The 25,118-nt window shown below is 40.6% G+C and overlaps 1 protein-coding gene across 2 annotated transcripts in view; it reads left to right on the top strand.

Annotated features, from left to right (window-relative positions):
- Positions 1-25,118, top strand: part of sbf2 (SET binding factor 2) — a 138,207-nt gene that overhangs the window by 87,511 nt on the left and 25,578 nt on the right. For both annotated transcript variants that reach the window (XM_053513038.1, XM_053513039.1), the window contains exons 18-28: positions 10,114-10,284; positions 10,542-10,819; positions 13,926-14,098; positions 14,211-14,284; positions 16,196-16,391; positions 16,623-16,750; positions 19,044-19,219; positions 20,516-20,643; positions 20,731-20,932; positions 22,766-22,962; positions 24,147-24,287. In XM_053513038.1, the coding sequence (XP_053369013.1) occupies positions 10,114-10,284; positions 10,542-10,819; positions 13,926-14,098; positions 14,211-14,284; positions 16,196-16,391; positions 16,623-16,750; positions 19,044-19,219; positions 20,516-20,643; positions 20,731-20,932; positions 22,766-22,962; positions 24,147-24,287 (1,864 nt within the window). The remainder of the gene's footprint in view (positions 1-10,113; positions 10,285-10,541; positions 10,820-13,925; positions 14,099-14,210; positions 14,285-16,195; positions 16,392-16,622; positions 16,751-19,043; positions 19,220-20,515; positions 20,644-20,730; positions 20,933-22,765; positions 22,963-24,146; positions 24,288-25,118) is intronic.

Below are 25,118 nucleotides of genomic sequence, written 5' to 3' on the forward strand. Positions count from 1 at the left end.
TCACAGACAGAAAGAAGCCTGATTTCTCGAATACTCCAGAGTGCACATAATCAACGAGTGCATCTGTGATTGGAATCTATGAACCTAATCCCAGCAAAATCAACAAGCGTTTTTTTTCTCCGCACACCCATGGGGGGGTCCGGAACATCGCTGTGTAATTTGTTTGTAAAACAGCTAATGGTGTGTACTTCCACAACAAGAACTTTGCAGAACTTCACCCACCCCCACACACATTGTGAATGCAGCTTCAATTACAAGATCACTGACCAGCTGTCTTTTAAACATCTGAAAGCTATTCTCCAACATTTCAAGAGAACCCTGATTAAAGTATCGTTGGGGAAAAAAACTAAAAAAAAAAAAAGGACACACCACAACGGACATCTGTGTGAAATGAGATGGTCCCCCTGATATGGACAGGGGAGATCAATTCAACCTTGTGCACTTTTTCGCCTCTCCAGGAATCCAGTTTCTCCCAGCTTTCCACAGGATTGATGTTTGTATGCAGTTATCTTACGCAAGCAAATCAAGGTTAGGCCCGTGATTTATTTTTCACACTATCAATCTTTCTCCTAAAGCAGAGGCAGAGGACGTTCGCAAACATTTGCAAAGCCATTTTTTTTCCCTCCCCCTGTATCGCGCTGCATATTCAGGACTGTACTTGGCCGGACATAAAGGTACAAATCTCTTTTGTGCATTCTGTCTTTTCTCCTCATTTGACGTTAAACTGAGATACAGAGGCAAGAGGAGGACGTGTTAGAGGAATCCGGAGTCCTGGTTTGGATTCTTCCGTCTTGCAGATGGAGTTTTACACAGAAAGGTTTATTGGTACATCGTGGATTGAAGATTAACCCCGAGTTGCAAGCGGGTCAATCAAGGATGTCAGTGTCATCGAGTGTGAACCGTGTCCTTACGAGAACCTGCTGTGTTTAAACACTCTGCTAGCTATTGATGGCAGTAATCTTACCACTTTGAAAAGGTCGAAAAAAATTCAGCAAGTTGTTGGCCAGCGTTTTGTCTATGGCCTTTGCACAGAAAAGATGATATTTGAAACTTGCTAGTATCTTCTCCTGAAGTGTTTAACCATAAGAAGACTAACCAGCTGAACAGAAATACAGCTGTGTGACCAGGCCGTGGTTGTGTTTTCATTTATTTCTTTACCCACAGTAACATTTCCTCATCACACGTTTTTAACATGGGTTAACATTTCTTAGCCACAATCCGAGAAAAAAAATTTTGGTTGAAATTTTTTGGCATTTTTTCCTGATTTTCTCTATAATTTAGTCGTGTCCAGTTCCTCCTTGTCACTAGGGGGCCCCTGATTGGCTGTAGAGCCGTGATTAATGTGGGAGCACGAAGTACTCCTCATCCCTCCCCTCTGAGAGAGCTTGGCCAATCAGCTCTCTAGACCTCCGGCTGCGAGAGGTTACAGCATCGCCTGGGAATCGACCCAACGATCTCCGGATGATAGGGCGAGTACTTTACCACTGCGCCACTCAGAGGCAAGATCCGAGTACAGTTTACACTGCACATCATGCCGCTATATATGCACTCCCTAGTGCCCTTTATGCATTCTCCACAGTGTGTGACAGAATACCTAGTGCCCTTTAGCAATATAATGAAAGGTCTAACATGAGACCCAATGCCTGTTTTTCACATTAGAGAGAAAGGAGGACATAACTTGGTATCCGTGCCCTTCATCTATGCTACACAGGTTATAACATGGTTGTTGGTGCCCTTTATGCATACTACATAGTGTGTGATATAATACCAAGTGCCCTTCATGCATGCTACACAGGTTATAAAATGGTTGTTAGTGCCCTTTATGTATACTACATAGGGTGTAATATAATACAAGTGCCCTTCATGCATACCACACTGGTTATAACTTGGTTGTTAGTGCACTGCATGCAGCCTACATAGGGCATAACATGTTATATAGTGTTCTTTATCCATGCTACACAGTGTATGATGTGATTGTTAGCGCCCTGTGTGCATACTACACAGAGTGCAATATAATACGTAGTGCACTATATCCATATAACACATTATAGTGTGGGTGTTCGTGCTCTTCAGGCATACTACTGTACGTAAGGTGTAGTATTATACTTAGTGTCCTTTATTCATATTACACAGGTTATAGTGTGGTTGTTTGTGCCCTTTATGCATGCTACATAGGGTGTAATATAATAACTACTGCCCTTCATGAATACTTCACAGGTTATAAAGTGATTATTATGGACCTTTAGGCGTACTACACAGGTTAATTTTTGACCTTCATGCATACTACATAGGGTGTAATAAAATCCCCAGTGCCCTTCATCCATACTACACAGGTTAAAATGGGATTGTTAGTGCACTTTATACAGACTGCATCGGACATATCATGATACCTACAGTACTGTAGTGCACTTCATCCATACTACACATTACAGTGTGGTTGTTAGTTCTCTTTATGCATACAATTTGGGATAAAATGTAAGACCTGGTGTCTTTCTTCCTTACTACACAGGTTATAATCTTGTTTTTAGTGCATACTACAGTATGTAAGTGTTATACCTAAAGCCCTTTATCCATGCTACATAGATTAGAATGTTGTTGTTAGTGCCGTTTATGCATACTACATTGGATATAACATGAGACCTCGTCCCCTGTATCTATCCCACACTAATTATAATGTTGTTGATAGTGTCTTTCATGCATACTACACAGGTTCATGCATGAAACTAATTAGATTATAATGTCACTGGTTATAATGTCACTGTTAGTGCCCTTATGCATACTGCACAAGAAATCAGTTAAAAGGGTATAGCATAAAACATATCACATACAGTAGTGTACCTAGTGTCTTTTGTATACTAGGTAAGATCGTAATAGGGCGTGGTTGTCAGTGCCCTTTGTGCATACTACATATGGCATAACATGATCCCTAGCACCCTTTATTCATATTACAGTACACAGGTTATAATGTGTGGTTGTTGGTGCACTTCATGTCTTCTACACATGTGGCGGTTAGTGCCTACCTACTGTTAAGGTTAGAATATAATACCTAGTGCCCTTTATGCATACTACTGAGGGCATAACACAATACCTATTGTCCTTCATTTTCTTGATTGATTTTTATTTCAACCCTCAATACGCCCATGAATTATTATTATTTTTTTCAATTTTATAATTTTTTCCCCCCTCCCAAAGATGAAAGTATTGGCACCCCAGTCTGTCTTGTTAATCCTGTAAAGACGATACGTGACAGAGTAATGTGAATGACATGCCTGGTCACGTCCATCTCTCCTCATCCAGTAACCTCTTGACAGTTAGTGTTACATGATGAGAAACACACACACACACACACACACACACACACACACACACACACACACACACCCCACATTCAGTAGTAAGAGTTATTCAGTAGTGTTGATTGAGACGAGGTGATTGTGACGGATCCTGGCTTCCACCGATTGATCCGTCTTTTTCTTGGCTCGTGGCCTGCTTATTGCTCCTGCTCACTCAATTACTCTGAGCACACGCTGTCCACGTGGCCCTGCGCGTGTGTGTGCGCGTTTGGGAAATGTTGTTGTGGAAGAAACTAGGTCAGAAATTTACTTCCAAAGTTTTATCACCCTTGCACAGTTAAAAAAAATAAATAAATGAATACAAAAATTCATGCCTGAAGGCTATTTATAGCCTCATTAACCAGATCACTTACTCTTACCTTTACCAGTGTCCTAACACTCGTTTATTTTTGCTCCTGCAGGCAGTAAAATAATTGTGCGTGTTATTTTTGTCCGTGCTCGGATCCCATCCCAGTTTTATGACGCCCAGCAGATCGGGAGCCGATGGCGGTTTTACAGCGATGGGTGGAAATAATAGTAATAATAATAATAATAATAAAAAAAAAAAAAACAGATAAATGTTCCCGCCTTAACCACAGCGTCTTGCTGTTTGTGTGTTGTAAACGTCTCTGCTTGTGAAGTTTGCCCTTTCACCAGGTTTGCCGAGTGATCTTGGCCACCCTCCAGATCTTTGTCATCTCTTCCTGCTGCTCTCTGTGGTCAAGGTCTGCATGCCATAGTGCACAGGAAACACTTCAGCACTCAGGCCACTGTTTTAAACTCAGGACCTGCAAGATTTGTTTTAGATTGCTTTTAACTCGATAAATAGACTAGGGTTTATCTTTTGACACAGATCTTGTGCCCTTACACTGCAGGTTTTTACAGTAACGAGTCTCTTCTAAAGAGTTTGTATCTTTTCCCCTTTCTCACAGCAAGTTCAGCTTTAAAGAAAAAAAAAAAAGGAACAAAAATCAAGTAAAAATGTAAAAAATTTATGCTTATGTAAGGAGAATTTGCCAGTGTTGTAGCTAAAAATAACATGTCTGTGTCGCGGTTAGCAGTACATGATGTGATGTCTTTTACTATGAAACCTTTTTAAGTCTCTTTCGGTCTAATATAAAACCGCAAGTCAGCTAGTTTTACTAGCGAAAATACCCATCGTTGTCGGGGAAAAAAGTTTAAAGTAAAAAGGTTAAAGCAAAAAAATAATCTAATGAGCTTTAATGTAATCACACTCACTCATCTATTAGGGCACGAGACGGGCACACACACACTCATTCACACACGACTACTCTGCATGTCTTTGGACTGTGGGAGGAAACCCGCCAAGCACAGGGAGAACAAGCAAACTCCAAGCACATGGAGACGGGAGGCAGACGTCCAAGTACTGCAGATTTATTTATTAGGTTCTGTCCAGGCAGTTTTTCGTGATACTGCGACAAAATTCGGCTGGACAGACATACAGTACAGGCAGACATTTCTTGAAGGCTGGTTTCAGTACCTCCAATGAATTACAGTAAAGGTAAAGACTAACTCGCATAACTCGCTTGGTTGTTGATAAATAGATCCATTAACGAATCCTCATTTACAATCGTTAGTACAAACATGCGTTTTCCATCACATGCATGTTTGGGTCTATGTTATTATGTGTTTATGTATTTAAAGGGAACATTCAAATCAAACCGGGACTTTTGATCCTCGAAAGACTCATGTCTCAGGCGCCATGATCGGACTGCCTGCATCACACCTGAAACGATGGCCTTCCAGGAACTCCTTTAATGGCCCAAACGTATTGAAATGGCTTGGAGCAAGGTTATGTCACTGGGGTTGTGGAAATAACTCCCAGCCGAGTTCCTGTACTGTGTAAGTGGTGTTGGTGAGTGATCGTGTGTACAGTTAACACAGACAGATGCATCTCTTCCGCAACATGATGGCAAGATATCTGTTTATTTTCAAGGATCAGGCGTTCCACTCGCTGGATGTTCACAGAAACGGCTGCACCTAGACTGGGAAATACGGCCTTCTTTAAAATGTTTTCACCGTACATATGTTTTACTGTGGGTCTTATCACCGTATTGAACTTGAAGTCTCCTGTAAATTTCTATCAGCTTTATTCGCCTTCATTCAGGATGAATTTCATCCCAAGTCCCACTTAGACTTGAACGCCCCTCGTATAGTCAGAAGTGATGTGCTGATATTCAAATATCCTTAATAATATCAATAAAAATTAGGAATGAAAAGGCGTCAAAATATTAATGCATCATGTGCTAGAAGGCGGCTAAAAGTTTAAAACATTTTCTACAGGCTGTTAAAACTTATCAGCGTTTATTTAAGCTCTTACATTGAAAAACAAATTCGACACGACTGTTCTGTAGCTGCAGACGCCGCCTTGACGATCTTCGACCTTTCGCAGTGCGATTGTTTGCATTCTTTGTCACAGCGTGTACAGCAGGGGATTTGAAGGTTTTCTTTGTCAAGCTGTTTGATTCCTCAAACCCAGACCCAGCGACTTGCGCCTACGACGCCTCCGCTGTGCCTTAAGCTGTCCAGTTCCTGACCCCCTACTGTTTACTTTGCATCGCGATATGTCCAACGTGTTCTGGAGTCACATCGCGTACACCAAACCTGTAATATGTTGACTTCCTGTCCTCGACGCACAGGTTTGTTTGTCAGTCTCGTTGTTTGTTTTTTTGTCGTTGTTTGGTCCAAGATGGCTTTTAGTGATCCTCGAAACAAATATTTTCCAGGACTTTGTTTGTCAGCACCTTAGGCAGACGCTTCAGCAGTCGCTTTTTCCGTGTATTCTGTATGGAGTTGATAGATTTAGGAAAGAATTCAGAGTTTAGAAAGGATTCAACTTTAGTGTCATTGTACAAAGTCAGTGAAGTGCAGTTGGTGAAATAAAGGTTTTTCAGTGGCCTCTAGACAAACAGCTTCAACTCTGGCATCAAAAATGCCAACCTAAAAATGAAATACCGCTTTTTCTTAGCTATCAGATATAACAAGAATGACCATTAAGACAAGAAAAATTTAATAGAATATCTTCATGGTCGGCAGCACGGAGGTGTAGAGGTTAGCGCTGTCACCTTGCACCACCAGGGTCCCGTCTCTGTGTGCATGGAGTTTGCATGTTCTCTCCGTGCTTGGTGGGTTTCCTCTGGGTACTCCGGTTTCCTCCCACAGTCCAAAGATATGCAGGTTAGGCTAATTGGCGTTTCCAAATGCCTGTAGTCTGTGAATGAGAGTGTGAGTGTGTGTATGTCTGTGTGCCCTGCGATGGATTGGCACCCTGTCCAGGGTGTACCCTGCCTCGTGCCTCCTGGGATAGGCTCCAGGTCCCGCGACCCCGAAATCAGGAATAAGGCGGTATAGAAGATGAGTGAGATGAGCGAGTGATCTTTATTGTCATTGGAACATGTGGAATCTCCGACGTACTGTAGTAATGTGCTTTACACAAATACACAAATACACAAATTACACTTTACACACTTAACATAAATTACACGAGAAACAGTTATGCATATTGTGCCAAAATATGTACGCTTTTTAAAATATAAATTTGCTTTTACTTTCTTTTATTGCACATAAAATAAATACGTGATGTAAAATAAAAATTGAATGCAACACAACACAATTACAGTTTCGAATTTTACATTTATTCATAACATTAGTTATAACATTAAACATTATATTCTGGTAAGATTTTGTGCATTTTCCGATTTTCTCCCTTATTTAGTCGTAGCTAGTTCCCACCACTCATCAGGCCACTCCCACATCAAAGCTACAACTATCACCCTGGGAAGGCAAAGGCTATCACGTGAGACATGTGACGCCAGCCAACCGCATCTTTTCAAAATGCTTGCTCACACACCGAAGGGAACGGCTTAACATACTCGCAGTATCGCACAATTCACTCCTTCTGCTGAGAGCACCTCGTCCCTTCCTTCACGAGAGAGCTCAGATTTTGTGCAGGTTGTTCTTTCCATAGTTTTATTTTCAGTTCAAAAATCAGTGACTCACGCGTAACCTCTGAATATGACTTAAATCTGTATTTATGTCCATTTCTCATGATGTAGTGATTTCTGGGCTAAACAATGCGTTCGCTCTACTCAATCCCACAAATCACACGTTATCCGTTAGTGTCTCTTTGTTTGCCTGCAGTTATCGTATTTTCGTCATGTTTTTAGCGTTCCCTTTTTGCTGGCAAGAATACACACGCTCCTTCTCTAAACAACTGAGTGACTGAAGGTCATCTTGACTGTCACATCTGTAGCAAGACAACAGGCCTGAACACTCACACACACACACACTCTTCCACTTAATGATGATGAAGAGCTGGGATAGTTCATCTCTTTGTTACACTCCCCACTAAAACAAAACCCCGCCGCATCTTTAGTAATGTTATAGGTTAATCCTCAGGAGCAGGGAGCAGCGCTAATCACTTCGGATCACTCGACTCGAGAGCAGGACGCCGCTCTGGGTTTATCTTCCCTCGTTTGATGCCTGGGTTGCCGAGGACATCGTGTCCAAAAGTTTATGGCCCGATGTACATACAGCATTCCAGAGAGCGCAAAGCAACGCAATCTCTTTAAACAAGCTTTCAAAAGCCGAAAGAACCATCAGTGATTGGGAGGGAAGGTTCAGGGAGAATGCATACATCTCTGTTCAGCTTCACTTTTGCCTTTTCACCAGATTGCTCTCTAATGCAAAAACAAAGCATGATTATTAGAATAATGCTTACCGTGCAGTCTTATAGAAAAAAAACCCACTTCTTTTAAAAATATGGAATTTTAGAAGTAAAAGGATCATATCGAGAGCTTGCATTTGATATAGAAGAAATAAACTTTTAAAAGTGATGTAACACGGGAAGTGATACTTCCCCAAAATGGACTTATATTCTCATAGCAGTGTGTTCCAATGAGTTTCAACCCTTATACTACCAGTAATCAAAGTTAAATAAGGACACGCCACACAGTCACTATTAACATTCGCGAAACAAGTAAGTACTTGTTCATATGTACATACAGTACATATGTTAGTACATATTTATATATGTACATCATAACTCTGGACTACTCACCCTATGTAGGAGACACTTTGATTTACAAATGATGCCACTAGAGGAACTTTTAGTTTTAATTTTTAGGTTTTTTTTCCCACTACAGTAAATGTGTGAATGTTAAAAATTTTCTTAACACTTAACATTGTTTTCAGCGCTTCCCTCAAAGTGTGTGTTTCATTCACAGACTCCCTGTGTTTCAAAGAAAATCAAAGCTGAACAACAATTTAGGGGGAAAAAAATTATCTTCTTATATGATGTCACAATAGGGGAAAATCTAATTGGCTTGTTTAAACCCCAGCCAAAACAAGCAATGAGAAAAGGTTGAAAGAATCATAAATATTATTAATAATATTGTTTTTGTACATGCACTTTGGAGAGCCTTTGGAGAGAATATTGACCAAAAATGCAAATTTTGCACAATAAATCGTATTAAAATCTACACGATGCTCCGCCGCGTAGTGTTTTCTGGATCAGTAAATAATTTCCATTTGAGACGCAGCTCATGACAACACTCACGGTGGCCTCAGGCATTTTCAAAAAGACTCGGATCACTTCAACGTGTTTAACATCGATGTGCGTAAAATCTCTAGATATACTTGGAAACCTGACAGACAGGGAGGTTTTGCCACTGCCTGCAGGGCACTGTTTTTGTTTTTACAGACATACTGTACTACCTCTTCTCTCCCAGAAGTTCCAGGAGTCTCTCACATGTTAATATCGGATGCAAAAATTTATTTTTTACCTTTAAACTTTTCTTTTCTTTATTGTTTTTGTGTCCTGCAGCATCGTGGCAAAATCATCAAAAAAAGAAAATTTCTCCCCAGTTCTCCAAAGTTTACTCACTTATACAGTATTGCTCGCTGCACTGCTTGCAGTTGCCTGTGTTGTGTTTAAAAGCGTCATTTGTCCGTTAGCATTTGCTAACTAGCATTATTTGAACTTGATGCTACGTTATGTTTTTTTTTTTTTTTTTTTTTTTTTTTACGCCTCATTTCAAAAGCAGCAGCCAGAAGTGTGGTGGAGCGATTAAGACATAATAGATCCGCAATGTTTCCCGAACCTGCATCAATATTACCACACTTGACTTCCCCAAATCATTCCTCCTCCTTTCCTCCCTTCTTTGCAGGCGTGGTCCATCTTACCATCTGTGATTGTGGATCTCACCCGTGGTTTGTAGGGTTTAGAGGGAGATGTGGTAAAAGACACAGACAATGTGAGACAGTGTGTCTCCAGTTTGGAGCTCTGTAAAGCTGAAAGGAAATTTAATAATCAGCTTCAGGTCGAAGAAAGACGCACAGCCAGAAAAAATACTTTCTATGTCAAAGCAAAATCGTATTATTAATAAAGCTGTCGTAATATCAGTGTGTTATATCGTCTTGGCTAAAGCAGTACTTTGATACACATACGGACGCTTGAAAAATAAACCGAACCGGTTTTTAAATCTTTGCTTTGGGAGGTACGCCTGTTCTGACTCACTCACGTGTTTTTTCGTACACGTCGAGAAAAGTCTAACCACCGAGACTGATGGATCGCTCCGAAGCCGTTGGCAGACGCACAATGTTTTTCCCCTTTTCTCCTCGAGTTCTCGGACTCGTTGCTTTGGCGAGTCACAACACGCCGTGTGTTATGCTTGTCGGGTGATGACAGGCTCAGAAATGTCCTCATCATCATTATTATTATTATTATTATTTAATTTTTGTGTGTGTGTGTCATATGCAGAAATTGGCCCCAGGGGTGAACCAGTTTGCCTACACCTGCGTGCAAGAGCACCCCATCTGGACCAGTCAGCAGTTCTGGGAGACCACTTTCTACTCCGAGGTGCAGAACCAGATTCGGGACCTGTACCTCAACACCCCCGAGGAGAAGCCCCTCATTACAGCCAGACTCAGGGTAAAGAGATTAGGAAAGAAAAAAAAATAATAAAGGGACCGATATTGGATTTATGACATCATCATAAATAAATATTTCTAGACTCACTCACTGATAAAGCTAATAATATCTGCAAAACGTGACGATGCTCATAATAAACTAAAATTTAAGCTGGTGTACTTTTTAACTTCTTACTCGACACAGTTCTGTCCATAGATTGAGAGCATTTCTTGTCCCCTCTATTTCCCTGAACTTTCTTTCCGCTTGGCGTTCCTCAGGATCCCGTGTCCTCATCAGCTCCGTCCTCCAGCCGCTCCGAGCGCACCGCCATGGATCTGGCGGCCGAGCAGCTCCGCACGTGGCCGAACCTCAGCAAGGAGAAGCAGCTGGAGCTGATAAAGAGCGAAGAGAGCACGGTGTTCAGCCAGGCCATCCACTACGCCAGCCTTATGGTCTATCTGCTCGTGCCTCTGGACGCCAGCAAGAACAAGCTCCTCCGCACGACTGCACCGGGCGCCGACTGGGAGAGCGGCAGCAACAGCATCGTCACCAACAGGCAAGGCTGTGGGAAAAATAAAAAAGGGTGTTTTCCTTTCTTTACTGTCGCCAGTACTGATGCAAGTCTGTTAAAAATCCCCAGTGGCCAATTAAATAAATTTAAATCAACCCAAGCGTTGTTCCAGGGCAGCATCGCGCTTCTTTTCCATTCGCTCTAAGCAAGGTGCCGACAGCTCCTGGGGGGCAGCGTCCTCTCAGCACGACGCACATTTTTGAGATCCCCGTCTGTGCCATATCCTCTTCATTTCCTCCAGCTGTCTCAGCAGAGCGGGGAGGAATCTTCTGATGTTCTAGCTCAGCGCACAGCCAGTGCTCAGGCGCAACCAAAAACAATAACGCCGGCTAGCTTTGTACTCGCAATAATATAATACGTGCTACTTTAAGGGGAATGTTAGGCATAGAGGGAGTAAAGACAGGCCAAATTGGATACCTCCGGAGCTGGCTTCATTTCATTCATTTATCATTTCCGCCATATCCGTTTCTTGCCAGGCTGCACAGTAGCCCCCTTCGAAAAACACATTAGTTCCTCGTGCACAACAGGAGTTCTTAGCGCTCCTAAATTACTCCTGTATCAGAGCCTAAAGCCCAGATGTGTCAGTTACATCACTCTTCAAAATGCTAACGTTTCCCTAAACCTGGGAAAGTCATTCGTGTAATCCATGTGTATGGTCGCGTAGTCAGTTTCTGTTACCTGATTAAATTAGTGTTACTTTTCTGTTACACTTTGGCGTTGGATTATAAGCCTGGGCAAATTACCTTTAATCTGTACACAGGTTAATTTTTTTTTTTTTTATGGCTTTTGCCGTATTATTGAGACGAAACCATTACGAGGAGGAAATAGTTAGTTACACTCTAAGTCCTGGGGTTTAAAGAGTGTTTACAGTTCAGTCATAAAAATCAAAATACTGGCTAACGCTCTATCTGCGCCCCACATCGTACGTCATATAAGCCTGACAAAGCCACATTATAAACCTCTCCTGTGCCATCAGTGTTATTCCTATGATTACTGTCATAGTGTTAGTCATTTTTTTATAGTGGATGTTATGACAGCTGTAATAATGCTGACAAAATACTGTAGGTGTTAATGTTCACCCGCAGTTCAACAACGTCGACCCAGAACGAGCTTTTTTTTATGTGCCTGGAATAAAACATGTAGAGGAGCTTTCCTGACTTCAGTCATAAAATACTTACCATATTTTTCTTAGCTGTTATAATGCTTACTATATATACACACATACACGCTGTTTATGATACAATAACAGTTCATAGTACATAACAGTTACAGGAATGCTCATCTTATTCATAATCATTTACAAGAAAACATCCTCAGTCAGGCATGCTTGTTTGGGATGTGTTGAGTTTTTTTAGAAAAAGGAATATTATTTATATATATATATGGCTTTTGCATGAATATATAGTTTCCAGAAGAACTCTGGCATGTTCTCCAGCACACTCAGTAAAACCTAACATCTGTTTTAAAACCTAACATCTGTTTTAAAACCTAACATCTGTTTTATTCATAAAACTGAACAGATCTGTCATAACGTAACCCGTTTTCACACCAAATATCGACTTTGTATATTTTATTAAGCTTCAGTGCTCTTCATAAAAGTTTTTTTTCATGTAGAAATGAAAAAAATCTTCATGGCTTTTCATGGCTTTTTTTTGCGACATACTGTATTTGCACAGGACTGACAGTACAACCGCTGTTACGTTTTACTGAGCATGCTAGAGAACATGCCAAGGTTCTTCTGCTAACTTTGTCACACTCGCGCCTTTCTATTTTCATGCAAAACCCAGAAATCAACATTTATATCTAATATATATTATAAATGAAAAAATAAAACATTATTTATTTATATATAATGGAGACAGGGGTAGCTCAGTGGTTAAGGCATTGGCCTACGGTTCAGAAGATCCCAGGTTCAAACCCCACAACCACCAAGTTGTCCCTGTTGGGCCCTTGAGCAAGGCCCTTAACCCTCAACTGCTCAGATGTGTAATGAGATAAAAATGTAAGTCGCTCTGGATAAGAGCGTCTGCCAAATGCCTAGATGTAGATGTAGATGTAGATATATTAGGTATGTTTGGACGTAATTATACAGAGATGATGGACAAATAGAACATTTAAACTAAAGATAATATGTTGATAAAAATAAGTCTTTTGCACAGTAATAAATTTTTTAAAGAAAACTTCACAGTTTGTTATAAAAAAAACCAACCCAAAAGTTTCTCTTATTTTTTTTTTAAGAACATCCAGTTGTTGAAAAATTGTTTTAGATTAATATTAAGGAAATATCATTCATTTAATTTATTTTAAATAATTTATGGGTTCAGAAGCAGGTACAGATGATCAGGCCTGTGATTAGTACACTGTATTACTGATGCTGAATGCAGAGTGGTTGGAACAGACAAGAGGGGAAATGAGGTCGCTGCTAAGGTTGCTACATAAATAACCAGTTTTTATGTGCATCTTTAGGCACTTTACAGTCTATCGCAGTAAAACATTTTTTACCTTCCGCAAACACAGTACTCACATTTGCCAAGTGTATTGCGTCGCTTCATTTGAGTTTATGAGCGGTTGGTTCAATACCACCACCTGCTGGACTGGAGTGTGGCGCAGGAAAAATATTATTAGACAAGACATTTAAGCAAAAAATTGCACATTACACAGTATTGCATGCTTATTAGATAATGTTAGTAGTTTTTCCTTCATTAACCCCTTTAAGAAATATTGCCACTTTAGACAAATCATAACTAAACGTTTTTATTAGTGAATTGACTGCAAATAAAACAGTGTTTCCCCAAATGCAGGTACTGCAGGAGGTCCACACGATGTTTTTGTATCAAATAAATTAAATTGATTGACATTCAAATTGTGTAATTAGATATCTTAGTCATGTGTAAAATCTAGTTGGGTATCTTAGGGTTAGTGATTAAAGGTTTAGGTGGCCTGCAAATTGGGCCACAGCCTTGTTAATTTCGGAAATGGCTGGAATAGAAATAATCCCACAGCCAACCTGTTACTTACACCTCTAGTAATGTCACTCTAATGTAACGGTATTATGTAACATGTAATCTACATCGAGTGTTTTGCTTTACAGCATCGCCGGCAGCGTCGCAGAAAGCTTCGACACCGAGAGCGGATTCGAAGACTCTGAGAACAGCGACATCGCAAACTCTGTGGTGAGGTTCATCGCTCGGTTCATCGACAAGGTCTGCACCGAGAGCGGAGTCACCCAGGACCACATCAAGAACCTGCACAGCATGATTCCAGGTAGGAACTCGTTAACTAGTCGGGCAGAATGATCAGGTTGTTCGAGCTTCAGACATGGCTGCAACATAATAAACAAATGTGCAATATATCCCTGTTATGTGTGTTTGTTTAGGCATTGTGGCTATCCAAATGGAAACTCTGGAAGCTGTACATCGGGAAAGCAGAAGGCTTCCACCCATCCAGAAGGTGAGCACATGGGCTTCAGGTTTGCTCACACACGCAAACACACAAGGTTTGCAATACTAATCCTTGCTTTGTCACACATCCATGTATTTTTTTTCCCCCTTTTCTGAATCTCCGAGATCTCTGGTTTAAATTTCTGGATTTATTTCATGCCTGAGCGAGCATGCAGTGCACTCTGCATGGGGGGAATATGGGCCTGTTTTTTTTCTTTTTACCAAACATTTTGCAGGTCATAAAAAGTTAGGAGCTCGGTTCATGTTAATACACTTAACACAGATCAGCGGGAGGGCATTAAAACAGACACGACATCCAACAGGAGGAGATATGTTGTATGAACTTGCCGTGCACATTCACTCGACTTTACTTTGCACTCAGGATGGTCGGGTTAAAGAAAAATAATCAGTGTTAGGGTGGTGTGATGAATTTCCCTATAACAGCACATCACAAAGTGATTTATTCCTGTTAGCTATTTTTTGACACATTATATCCATTTTTATTCAATTATTGGCACGTCTTAAGTTTAAAAATGGCTGCTGTAAAAGAAAGTTAATCACCACAGCTGTGTTGGAGTGTAACACAGCAACAATAAATAATAATCGTTATCATTAGCGTGCACTGATTTTTCCCCTCCTGACCTCGGAGAGCTGTTCTGTGATGAACAGAGGAGAATGCAGGATTGTCAGAAAAGACATGTGGGTGTTGCAAGGCCAACAGGGACCCGCAGCTCGTGTGAGCCGAGTGAAAGAATGACCTCGGTTTCCTCCGCTTGATGTCAGAGCGGTCAGAGGTTCCTCCAGGGTTCCTGTCCTCATCTCTCCACTGGCCTCACAGACTCACAGGGAGCACCGACCCTCGCTCTTGGCTTCAAATAAAAAATAAAAAAAAAACAGAACTTTTACAAGAGAGGGCCTTTTTCCTGATAACCCTAAAATTCTTACCATAGACGAGAGCCTGGTTCTACCAACTAATCACCCTTTCGCTCACATGTTTCTTAATGAGCTGGACACGGATGGAGCACAGAGCGAGACGAGCTCGCCAGCGATCCTGACCTCCGTAAACATAATCGGAGGATTTGAGTGACATTATTATTTACAGACAGCAGCGATCTTAAACGCTTAAACATGTCATACAGGCGGCGTACTAACAACCCGCCGTTGTTCACACGCAATCCGATCGAGTCGTAAAGTTGTCATTGTTTGCAAACCATTAACCCCTGAGCAGGAACTCCTGGTCATGGTTTCTTTTTAAAGCGGAACATTCTGTCCATTTTGAATAAGGGTGAAGTGTCTTTACTGACGAGCGCCGTCGTCAAACGGCAGTTATTTAGGCCGTGAGAATTAGGGGAGGATCAGCCGGCTGCGTCACTTATTGACGTTTTCACAATATCACTTCAGATGCCTTAATATTTATTAACATAACCCGATCACATTTTCTTGCTCCAGTACTTCTTAGCTTTTTGTTATCTAACTATGACTCTCAACAAGTTCACTTATTTTTTTTATTTTTTCAAAATCAGGCTTTCTCACAGTAGGTGTAACTCGATTTTACAAATGAGGGTTATGAAAGAAACACACTCACAATCTCCCCTTTTGTTTCATTTGTGTCTTTTTTTATTTTATTACTATTATTTTAACAGACTTTCCCATCGAGAAGAACACGGTAATGATCTGTTTCAGTGTATATGGATTATTTGATAAATATTAAGTATTTATGTAAAAGTCAATCTCGACATCCACTTCAAAGGCAGAACAACATCTTAAGGAAATGTGTGTGTGTGTGTGTGTGTTTTTTTTCTAAAAATAAAATGAATAACTTTTGCATCTTGCTTTCATTAAAGGCCGAATGCTCTTAAGTACCGTAATCTTTTTCGAAACAAGGTTATCATTATAATAATATTTGTGTCCATCCCCGCAGCCAAAGATCCTCCGTCCCACGATGCTCCCCGGGGAGGAGTTAGTAGGCGAGGGCCTGCGGGTGGTCCTGGACCCCGACGGACGCGAGGACGCGACGGGCGGACTGCTAGGAGGCCCTCACATGCTCCCGGCGGAGGGAGCGCTCTTTCTTACCACCTACCGCATCATTTTCAAAGGCGCTCCCCATGATCCTTTAGGTACTGTGAGATAAGAGCCAGCACTCACGAGTCGCTCTCTTATCAGATTTCGCAACAATGTGCACTTAGTGCACTCATTATCTTGACAGTAGCACTATGTTTAGAACATAACACTGATTACTTACTGCCTCGTTGTATCTTTATACTGTAATGCTTGGCAGTCTCAGCCTGAGAGTTCTCTGTGTGTGTGTGTGTGTGTGTGTGTGTGTGTGTGTGTTTGTGTTTGAGTAGTCGGCGAGCAGCCTGTGATTAGAAGTTTTCCAGTGTCCACGTTGACTAAAGACAAAAAGATCACAATTCAGAACCAGCTCCAGCAGAACATGCAAGAGGGCCTGCAGCTCAGATCTGCCTCCTTCCAGGTATTACTGTGACCGAAGAGTTTTACAGAAATTATTTTTGAGTTAAAAATGCCAAAACATATTATTACTATTATTTTTATTTATGTGTTAATGCCCCATCTGAAATAATCATCATTAGCAATGGGAAGTTTGAATCATTTTAGTGGCTCAGTTCTTTGAATCTCGTTCATCAAAATGAACGAATCGTTTTTTTTTTTAGTCATTTAGTTCACTTTTAGTAAGAAATTAAATAAAATGTAGCATTTTCAATTAAAAAGATACCCCCAATACGTCTACATACACACAATGCAGCTAAGGACATACAGTATAATAACTAACAGAATGAGTCACTCACCTCTTATATCTTCCAGTCGTTCGTTCTTTTGAATCTATTGCACCGTCTATGGGTGTCACGTGAAAAAAGAACGAACGACTAGAAGAGTCATTGAGGAAGAATGGCTCAATTCTGTTTCCTGTACATAACCTACGGAGGTTTTGCGATGATTTGCGCATGTGCGCCCTGTAGAAAATGAACGAATCACTCTCCGAGACGACTCATTCTTCTGAGTCACGTTAAAGATTCGTTCAAAAAGAACAAATCGTTTACATTTACATTTAGTCATTTGGCAGACGCTCTTATCCAGAGCGACTTACATTTTTATCTCATTATACATCTGAGCAGTTGAGGGTTAAGGGCCTTGCTCAAGGGCCCAACAGTGGAAACTTGGTGGTTGTGGGGTTTGAACCTGGGATCTTCCGAACCGTAGTCCAATGCCTTAACCACTGAGCTACCCCTGGCCCCTGACAGTATCGTTCATGAACCACCCATCACTACTACGTATGTAATTTAGTATCTCCCTTTTTTTCCACTCCTTTTCCAAATGCGCTGTTTCAGTGTCTCCTTTTCCAAATGCGCTGTTTAAACGGGCTACCGCTGAGCACAATAGCCTTATAATGACAAAAAAGGAATTATTTTTTATTGTTATTTTTTTGTGAAAAACCTGAATGTCATGACTAAAAATAAAATTTTGCATAAAAGATCCCTTCAGGGATTTCCCCAGTTTAACCATTTGTCCAGCTTTATAATCTTAAAAGCTTATACTTAAGCTTATACCAGTCAAAAGTTTGTACGCACCTTCTAATTTAATGGTTTGTGAGATTTATTTTTTCACATCCTAGAACGATGCTGAAGATTTCAAAACTGTGAAATAACACGTACTGCGTTAAGTAATTAAGCAACAACCACAACAGTCAGTTGTTTTTTTAAGACATAAAGGTGAGCTTTTCCGTATCAGTCCTTGCAAGAACAGTGCACCACGCATCAAGCACCATGATGGCTCTCATGAAGACCAAAACTTATTCATTTAGAGTCACCAGCCTCAAAAATTACCAATTCACAAACAGCACTTCAGATTAGAGCCGTTATGAAGGATTTACAGAGCAGAAGTAGCAGATACATCGCAATATCATCTGATGCAGTAATTTTTTACTATTGATCTGAAGGGTGCCAATATTTCTGTGTTTAAGTGTATGTGTGTGTGTGTGAGATGGTGGAATAACTGACAACAGTATAAAACTATTTTCTTTGTGCATTAGAAGCACTAGAAATGATCTGCAGATGATCGAACCGCTCTGCGGTGAAATGTACATTTCGATCCGATGTGGCAGTTTTTTTTTTTTATAATGTATTTTCATGCTGCATATAAACCGAGCAGCAGACCCACATGTGTTGTGTTCTTCATGTACTATAAAGATGTTACGGCTCATTCCTATCTCTTTACTAACATGTGTTATATAACACTGTGCTTTTTATAAAAATTAAAAAAAGCATGATTTATTCGGGCCTCTTCGCCCATCTGTGAATGTGTTCGCAGTCGTGCAGTGCAGCGCTGTGACTGTCTGGGACGCATTATTAAACCTTTATTAAGCGCAGCAGTCCACTGGGGGTTTTTCCGTACTGTCAGAGCATCACTATGAAGACCACAGAGATTGAAATGAAAGGGAAAGTAGATACACACAAAGGCCACAAAGGCCCGCTAACCCTGCCCCAAGATATTCTCTCCAGACAGACCCCCCGAAACTCACGCCAAACCGACAACATCCATTTTAGAGCTCTCGAGCCAGGCCTGTTGTGCGTCTCCAAAAATTCCCATTGATTATTTGCAGATTGCTTGATCCGTATGGTGTGCTGGCCCCAGCCGAGAAATATTTTGGCAGTAAACAAACTGATAAATCTCACTAATGCAATAGCTCATCGAGTAAGAACGCCTGTAAGCCCTGAGAGGAACTGATCATCCGATGCGATTCCTTCCAGCTGATCAAAGTGGCGTTCGATGAAGAGGTGACCTCCGAAATGGTGGAGATCTTCAGGAAGCACCTGCAGAGGATCCGTTACCCACAATCCATCTTCAGCACGTTCGCCTTCGCGGCTGGACAGACCGCGCCGCAGCTCCTCCTGCCCAAGCAGAAGGAGAGGAACACGGGTTTACGGTCAGTCCAGGTTTTACTGTCTAGCAGAGTCATGAGATTATAGAGAAAAAAAATAAGATCGCCCTTATCTTTGATTCGTGTGTGAAAATGATTCCTCATGCCCTCATTCCAATCTGCACCTATCAGACCACATTACCTTTTTCCATCACTCCAATGTCCAAATCTTTATGCTCCCAGCACAGTAATTCTCCAACTTTAAATTCACTGTTAAATTTTCTGTTGATTTCTTCTTTTCTTTTTTAAGCACCATTCATACCAGATCAGGATCACCCGGGGACTTCATGTGAATTGTAATAATTGCAGAAGTTGTCTGTGATCCCAGTCGTATGGGAATCGGCCATGTCTGCAATTTGTAAGAGTAAAAATTCCCCCGCAAATGACCCACAGTGTTTCACCAAACGCGTGATAATTTTAGTCCTGTGTGAATCAGCATGTCTATGATTTTTCCAGGATTTTCTGGGGTCGTATATAATTTTTTTTTTTTTCTGTGCGCCTTTTAATCCAACCTCTCGCGAAGAGTAGATGCTGCTTCATTGGAGTGCTTCGAAAGTATTTTGGGTGCCGCGTCATATCACTTTACACAATATAATAATACAATGAGGCGTAAAGAAAAACATAAATAGGGCTTTATTTGTATGAAATGTAATATTTAACATAAATATAAAAAAAAATTGTTTGTATGAAAAACATCATATCCAGAAGATACAGTAAGTCTGAGTGAATTAAAGTAAAATCGCAGGCTTCTCTTATCCCGTGCGAATGTGCTACACGATTCGCACGGGGGGGGGGGGTCATTTCTAAATCCCACGAGGTCCCAGGCAATACTAATCCCATGCGAAAATGGGAAATAAGATGCAGCTTCATCAAGCATTTAAATGATCTCTGTTTATGATTGTTTTTCTGACCACAAGTCTTTGGTGAAGCTGATGGTTCAGTACTCTGCATCCAGGTTGTAAAAAATGTGACTGACAACTTTCAACCCAATTCTAGTCGTTTCAGCTTAAAATGTCCTAAAAACGGCTGTGCAAGAAGAATATACAAGGGTGCAGTTAATTTTGCTCCACAGCAGGTTTATCCAGGTAATCTAACGCTTTGAGACTTTCCATGCCGTTGAAGCTCCAAAAAACAAGAAGAGGCAGTGATCTTTTCTCTAAAAAGAAACGAATGAAAGCTCAGAGTAGATTCTGCTTTTGTAAATCTTTTTTTTTTTTATTTAACATTGAAGGAAGACCAGCTTGTTTATTATAAAACGTCCTACAGTAAGAATCATGTTGCTGCTGCTGTGGTTTTTCACAGCACGCTCTCCAAAACCATCGTAAAAGGAGCGAGGAGAGTCACCATCACTATGGGTCGTCAGTCCACGATCCAGAAGAAGAACGAAAAAGGCTCGCGCATGACCTGGAACGAGGATGACGACATCTCAGGTGAGTTGTTCTTGTGTCATCGCGGGTAGAAAGCGGTCATGGAGTCTCGTTAGAGGTCACGAGCCAAGTTATCGCTGTGTGTCGCAGTATCGGATGATGGCGAGCCGCCCTCCAACAGCACTCTGAAGGCCTCGGACAAGTCCACCATGGAGCAGCTGGTGGAGCGCGCCTGCTTCCGGGATTACCAGAGACTGGGTCTGGGCACCATCACCGCCAGCTCCTCACGCTCCAAAAGCGGAGAGCAGTTCCGCGTGACGGCCGTCAACAGACTCTACTCGCTCTGTCGCAGGTCAGATATCACTCGTCTCGCTTCCACCTTGTGGATTAAACGTGTGAAATTATTATTCTTCCTAAAAGTTTGTCATTAGTAAATAATACTTAGTAAGAGTCAGTAAAATTGTAAACATTGCTCTGTAAAACGGAATACCTCGGATTTCTTGATGCTTCTGAATACTGTATGTACGCGGTATATTTATACTACAGTTCAAAATCGTTAACAATCCTTCAAGCAATAATGTACACATCGCTCTGTTATTACTTTCAAAGTTTATCATAGTTTGGATGCTTACTGTACATTTAATTCCTCAGCACAATGATGCCAAATCTTTAATTATAATAAATCTATATGCTGAATCTGTCGACACTTGAACAAGTAAAAAGCTGCCTTAAATGTAAATCTTAGATCTTGGTGTAAATTTTCGGTTCCTAAAAAGGTTGGTTGCTAAGAAGCCGGTTAGCCTCTTTAGAAAAATATCCTCTAGCTCGTATTGATGCCTGGGTTAAAATGTCTGACCCTGATTATGTTCGTTAATGACTTCCAGTCACAACAGTGCCACTTTTAAGGATGTAACCTCTAATTTAAGTGAAGATAAACCATGTTGTGCACTAAATACTGTTTATCCAGCTGCATCGTCCAGGTGTTTCAGTGTGTGATGTCTTTTTGTAACGGACGCACTTTGTGTTTTCTGAAATAAGGTTTTGCTTCTGGCCTGAAGGAATGTTTGTCTGTCTGTACAACATGGAGCTGATTAGGATTTAATTCATGGGAGCAGATAATACCAAGAGAGTCGTAAACAGACTTTCTACGAGTGATTAAATTAAACATTAACCTACATATTTGTTCAGAACCTTTATTATTATTATACCAGGGTTGTTCAAGTATAACTGGGACTTATGATGACATTTCTGGTGAATAAAAGCGTAAAATCTGTTCACCTGTACAGTAAAGACTTCAAGTACAGTAAAGACTTCAAGTACAGAGGTGTCTCGGAGCACAAGTGGAACGCTTGAACTTTGAAAACTTTTAGAAGAGATGCATCTGTCTGTGGGAACCGTATACACAATTATTCACCAGCACAGGAACTCGGCCGAGAGTTATTGACACACTTATAGATCCCTGTACAGTCCTGACCTCAAGCCAAGCCATTTTCCCAGTTTGGGCCATTAAAGAGTTCCTGGGAGGCCAGTGTATCAGTATTCACTTGACATGAAGGTAGTCCCATTATAGCTTCGGCCTGCTGAAAACTTTCTACCTTGATTGTATCCAAGCGCTAGTGAAACACTAGGATAAGTGCGTTGGTGTAGCAGGTTACTTTTTTCCTGCTCAAAAAGTCCCACTTTGACTCGAACGCTCAGGGATTTTGGAGTAGTCAGGCTTTTTTGATAGATTAAGATCAGATAAGATCTTGAACTGTCGAGGTTTTGACGCACAAACACAAGGAATGTCTAATCCTGGCCAGATTTTTTTTTTTTAACTTGATCACTGTTTTATAACAATGCTAAGTATTTATCTGAAAACGATCAATCTGCGCGAGTTATTGGCGAACCTAGTGAAAGTGAGTGAGAAAGTGGACATGTGCAGTATTCTAGACTAATCCTAGCCAATCCGTCATTCTTGAACACAGCACAATGCAGTGCAGCGTAAATCTTTTACCTTGTTTAACCTTGTTAAGTCATTGTGTCATTCTGTTAAACATTTATTGAAATAAATGTCACCGTGCCCGTTTTTTTTTTTTTTTTTTACTTTTTTTTCCCCCCAAGAACATTTCATTGACTTATTAAAGGATTGGCTGTTTACTGTAAACGAAAGCACTGGTTTGTATCTTTGTGTTTTTTTGTGCAGTTACCCCGGGCTGCTGGTGGTGCCCCAGTCAGTGCAGGACAGCAGTCTGCAGAAAGTCGCTCGCTGCTACAGACACAACCGGCTTCCTGTCGTGAGCTGGAAACATCCTCGCACCAAAGCCGTGCTGCTGCGCGCCGGAGGGTTCCACGGAAAAAGCGTAGTGGGACTGTTCAAATCACAAAACCCCTCCACGACAGGTGGTTAAATTCATTCCATGCCTTAATGTTTTATCTCACTCCTTATCTTGCGTATGGACTGATTTAGAATGGGTATAACTTTACTTTTATAAAGCACTCATGCACTCATCTGTCTTAACTAAAGACTTTATATAAAAAAGTCCAAAAAGATGACATGTAAGTTTAACTATAACATAACATAAATCATTTATACCATGCTTCTAAGCATTAAAAAAATTATAAAACAATATTAGAGAGATTATATAATACTTTTTTTAGAACCCAGGACATGATCCAGAAAATATTCTGCTATTACACCATTAAGGAGCATTTTTTTTTTAAACTCAAGCTCTGACAAAACACTCTCCCTAAATGCTGGCATGTGACTCATACTGAAAAAATTCTCACAAAAGTAAGTACACCCCTGACATTTCAGCAACCACTTTATTATATGTTCTTAAGTAACAATACTATAGAAATGAAAATTGGAGTAGTCAATGTGCAGCTTGTATAGCAGTACAGATTTACTCTCCTCTGAAAATAACTCAATATACAGGTGTTATTGTCAAAATAGCTGGCAACCAAAGTAAGTACACCCTATAAAAGTCATAACAGGTGTACTCACTTTTGTGAGTGGGTGAACATTGTTTGTTCCTATCATATTTATACGTATGGCATAAATATTTTGGAATAATGGCTCTAAAAATCTTATCTATTACACCAAAATTTAACACAGTGACAAGCAACATGGCGAATTAATTTACACATTCATAAGCATTGCACAGGTCTTTTATAAAGCAGTGCTAAAGGATTTAATTTCAAGGGGGGATTCATTGGTCATTCATAAGCATTGCACACAGAATTATATGAAAAACCTGTGATCTGTTACAAAAGTATACAAATCTCTGCATCCACACTAATGAAGTGGCCTAATGTGAAGTGTACACTACCTACACTTGGCATTCATAAGCATTGCATAGATCTTTTGTCATAATCTAAGACATCTGTCAGCGAACTGTCTGTAAAAGCAAGAAAAGAGAAGAAACCTTGACCTAATATCAATGTTTTTTGACACACGCTTTTGCTTTTTTTCCATCTTTCTTTTTATCTACATCACATTCTTGTTATTCTTTTTCTCCCGCTTTGTTCTTTCATCTCTGTTTTCCCCTCCATGCCATCGTCTTTTCTTATCTTTCCGTCTCTAGCTCCCGTCTCTTCATCCGAGTCGTCCAGTAGTCTGGAACAGGAGAAGTACCTGCAGGCCATCCTCAGCTCAATCCCCATCTACTTCAAATCCAACGGCAGCAACACACTCTCCAACCGCTCCCTCATCGGCTTTTCTCCAGGTATTTCTCTCTTTCTCTCTCTCTCCCTCTTTCTCTCTCTCTCTCTCAGAACCACCAATCCGTTGTTGTTTTTTTATTATTATTATTTATTTTTTTATGATAAGCCCCAAGCTCTGAGATGTTTGCACTTGTTTTTGGCCCCTTCAGTTGTCTCTATTTCATCCAATCTTATCTCAGGCTCCTTCCTCTCATTGCCCAATTTGTTATTTATATTTGTGGGTCTGAGCTGCAGAGGAACTCGAGCACAATGTGTGCACTTACATAAGAGGAACAGGACACATAAAGGTCACCTAGAATCCATCTTAGTGCTTAGCTCATTCAGAGAGAACGACCTGCATCATCAGCAAAGCGCCTCAAACATAATGGGCCTCATTAATCAATCTTTCAGTTTAGTCTTTTGTTAATGTAAACCAGAGGACTTTAAAACATTTCAGTAACAACTAAGATAACTGAAGTTGCCTTTAAATGGTTAGTTGCGGTATAATGCCCGGCCAAAAAAAACAAAGCCACCACCTGGATTTAACTAAGCAAATATTTAAGAGCCGTTCATTGGATAATTACTGCAGTGATTAATGTGTTTCAACTGGCAACAAGTTATTTAAACTTTAACTGATGCAGTGAGTAGCATCTTGTTTCTTACACACCCATGTCAGAAACCATATCCTGTGGTCCTGGCAAAGATGTTATTCTGTTTCAGAAGAGTCAAAATACAGTAATTGTCCTGCAACAAGCGAAGAAAACAGCTAAGGAGATTTGCTGAAACTACTAAAATTGGGTTCAAAACTGTAAAATGCATCATTAGAACTTGGAAGGTCATCTTTGAGGAGATAA

This window comes from Clarias gariepinus, chromosome 15, assembly GCF_024256425.1.
Source record: "Clarias gariepinus isolate MV-2021 ecotype Netherlands chromosome 15, CGAR_prim_01v2, whole genome shotgun sequence".
NCBI lineage: Eukaryota > Metazoa > Chordata > Actinopteri > Siluriformes > Clariidae > Clarias > Clarias gariepinus.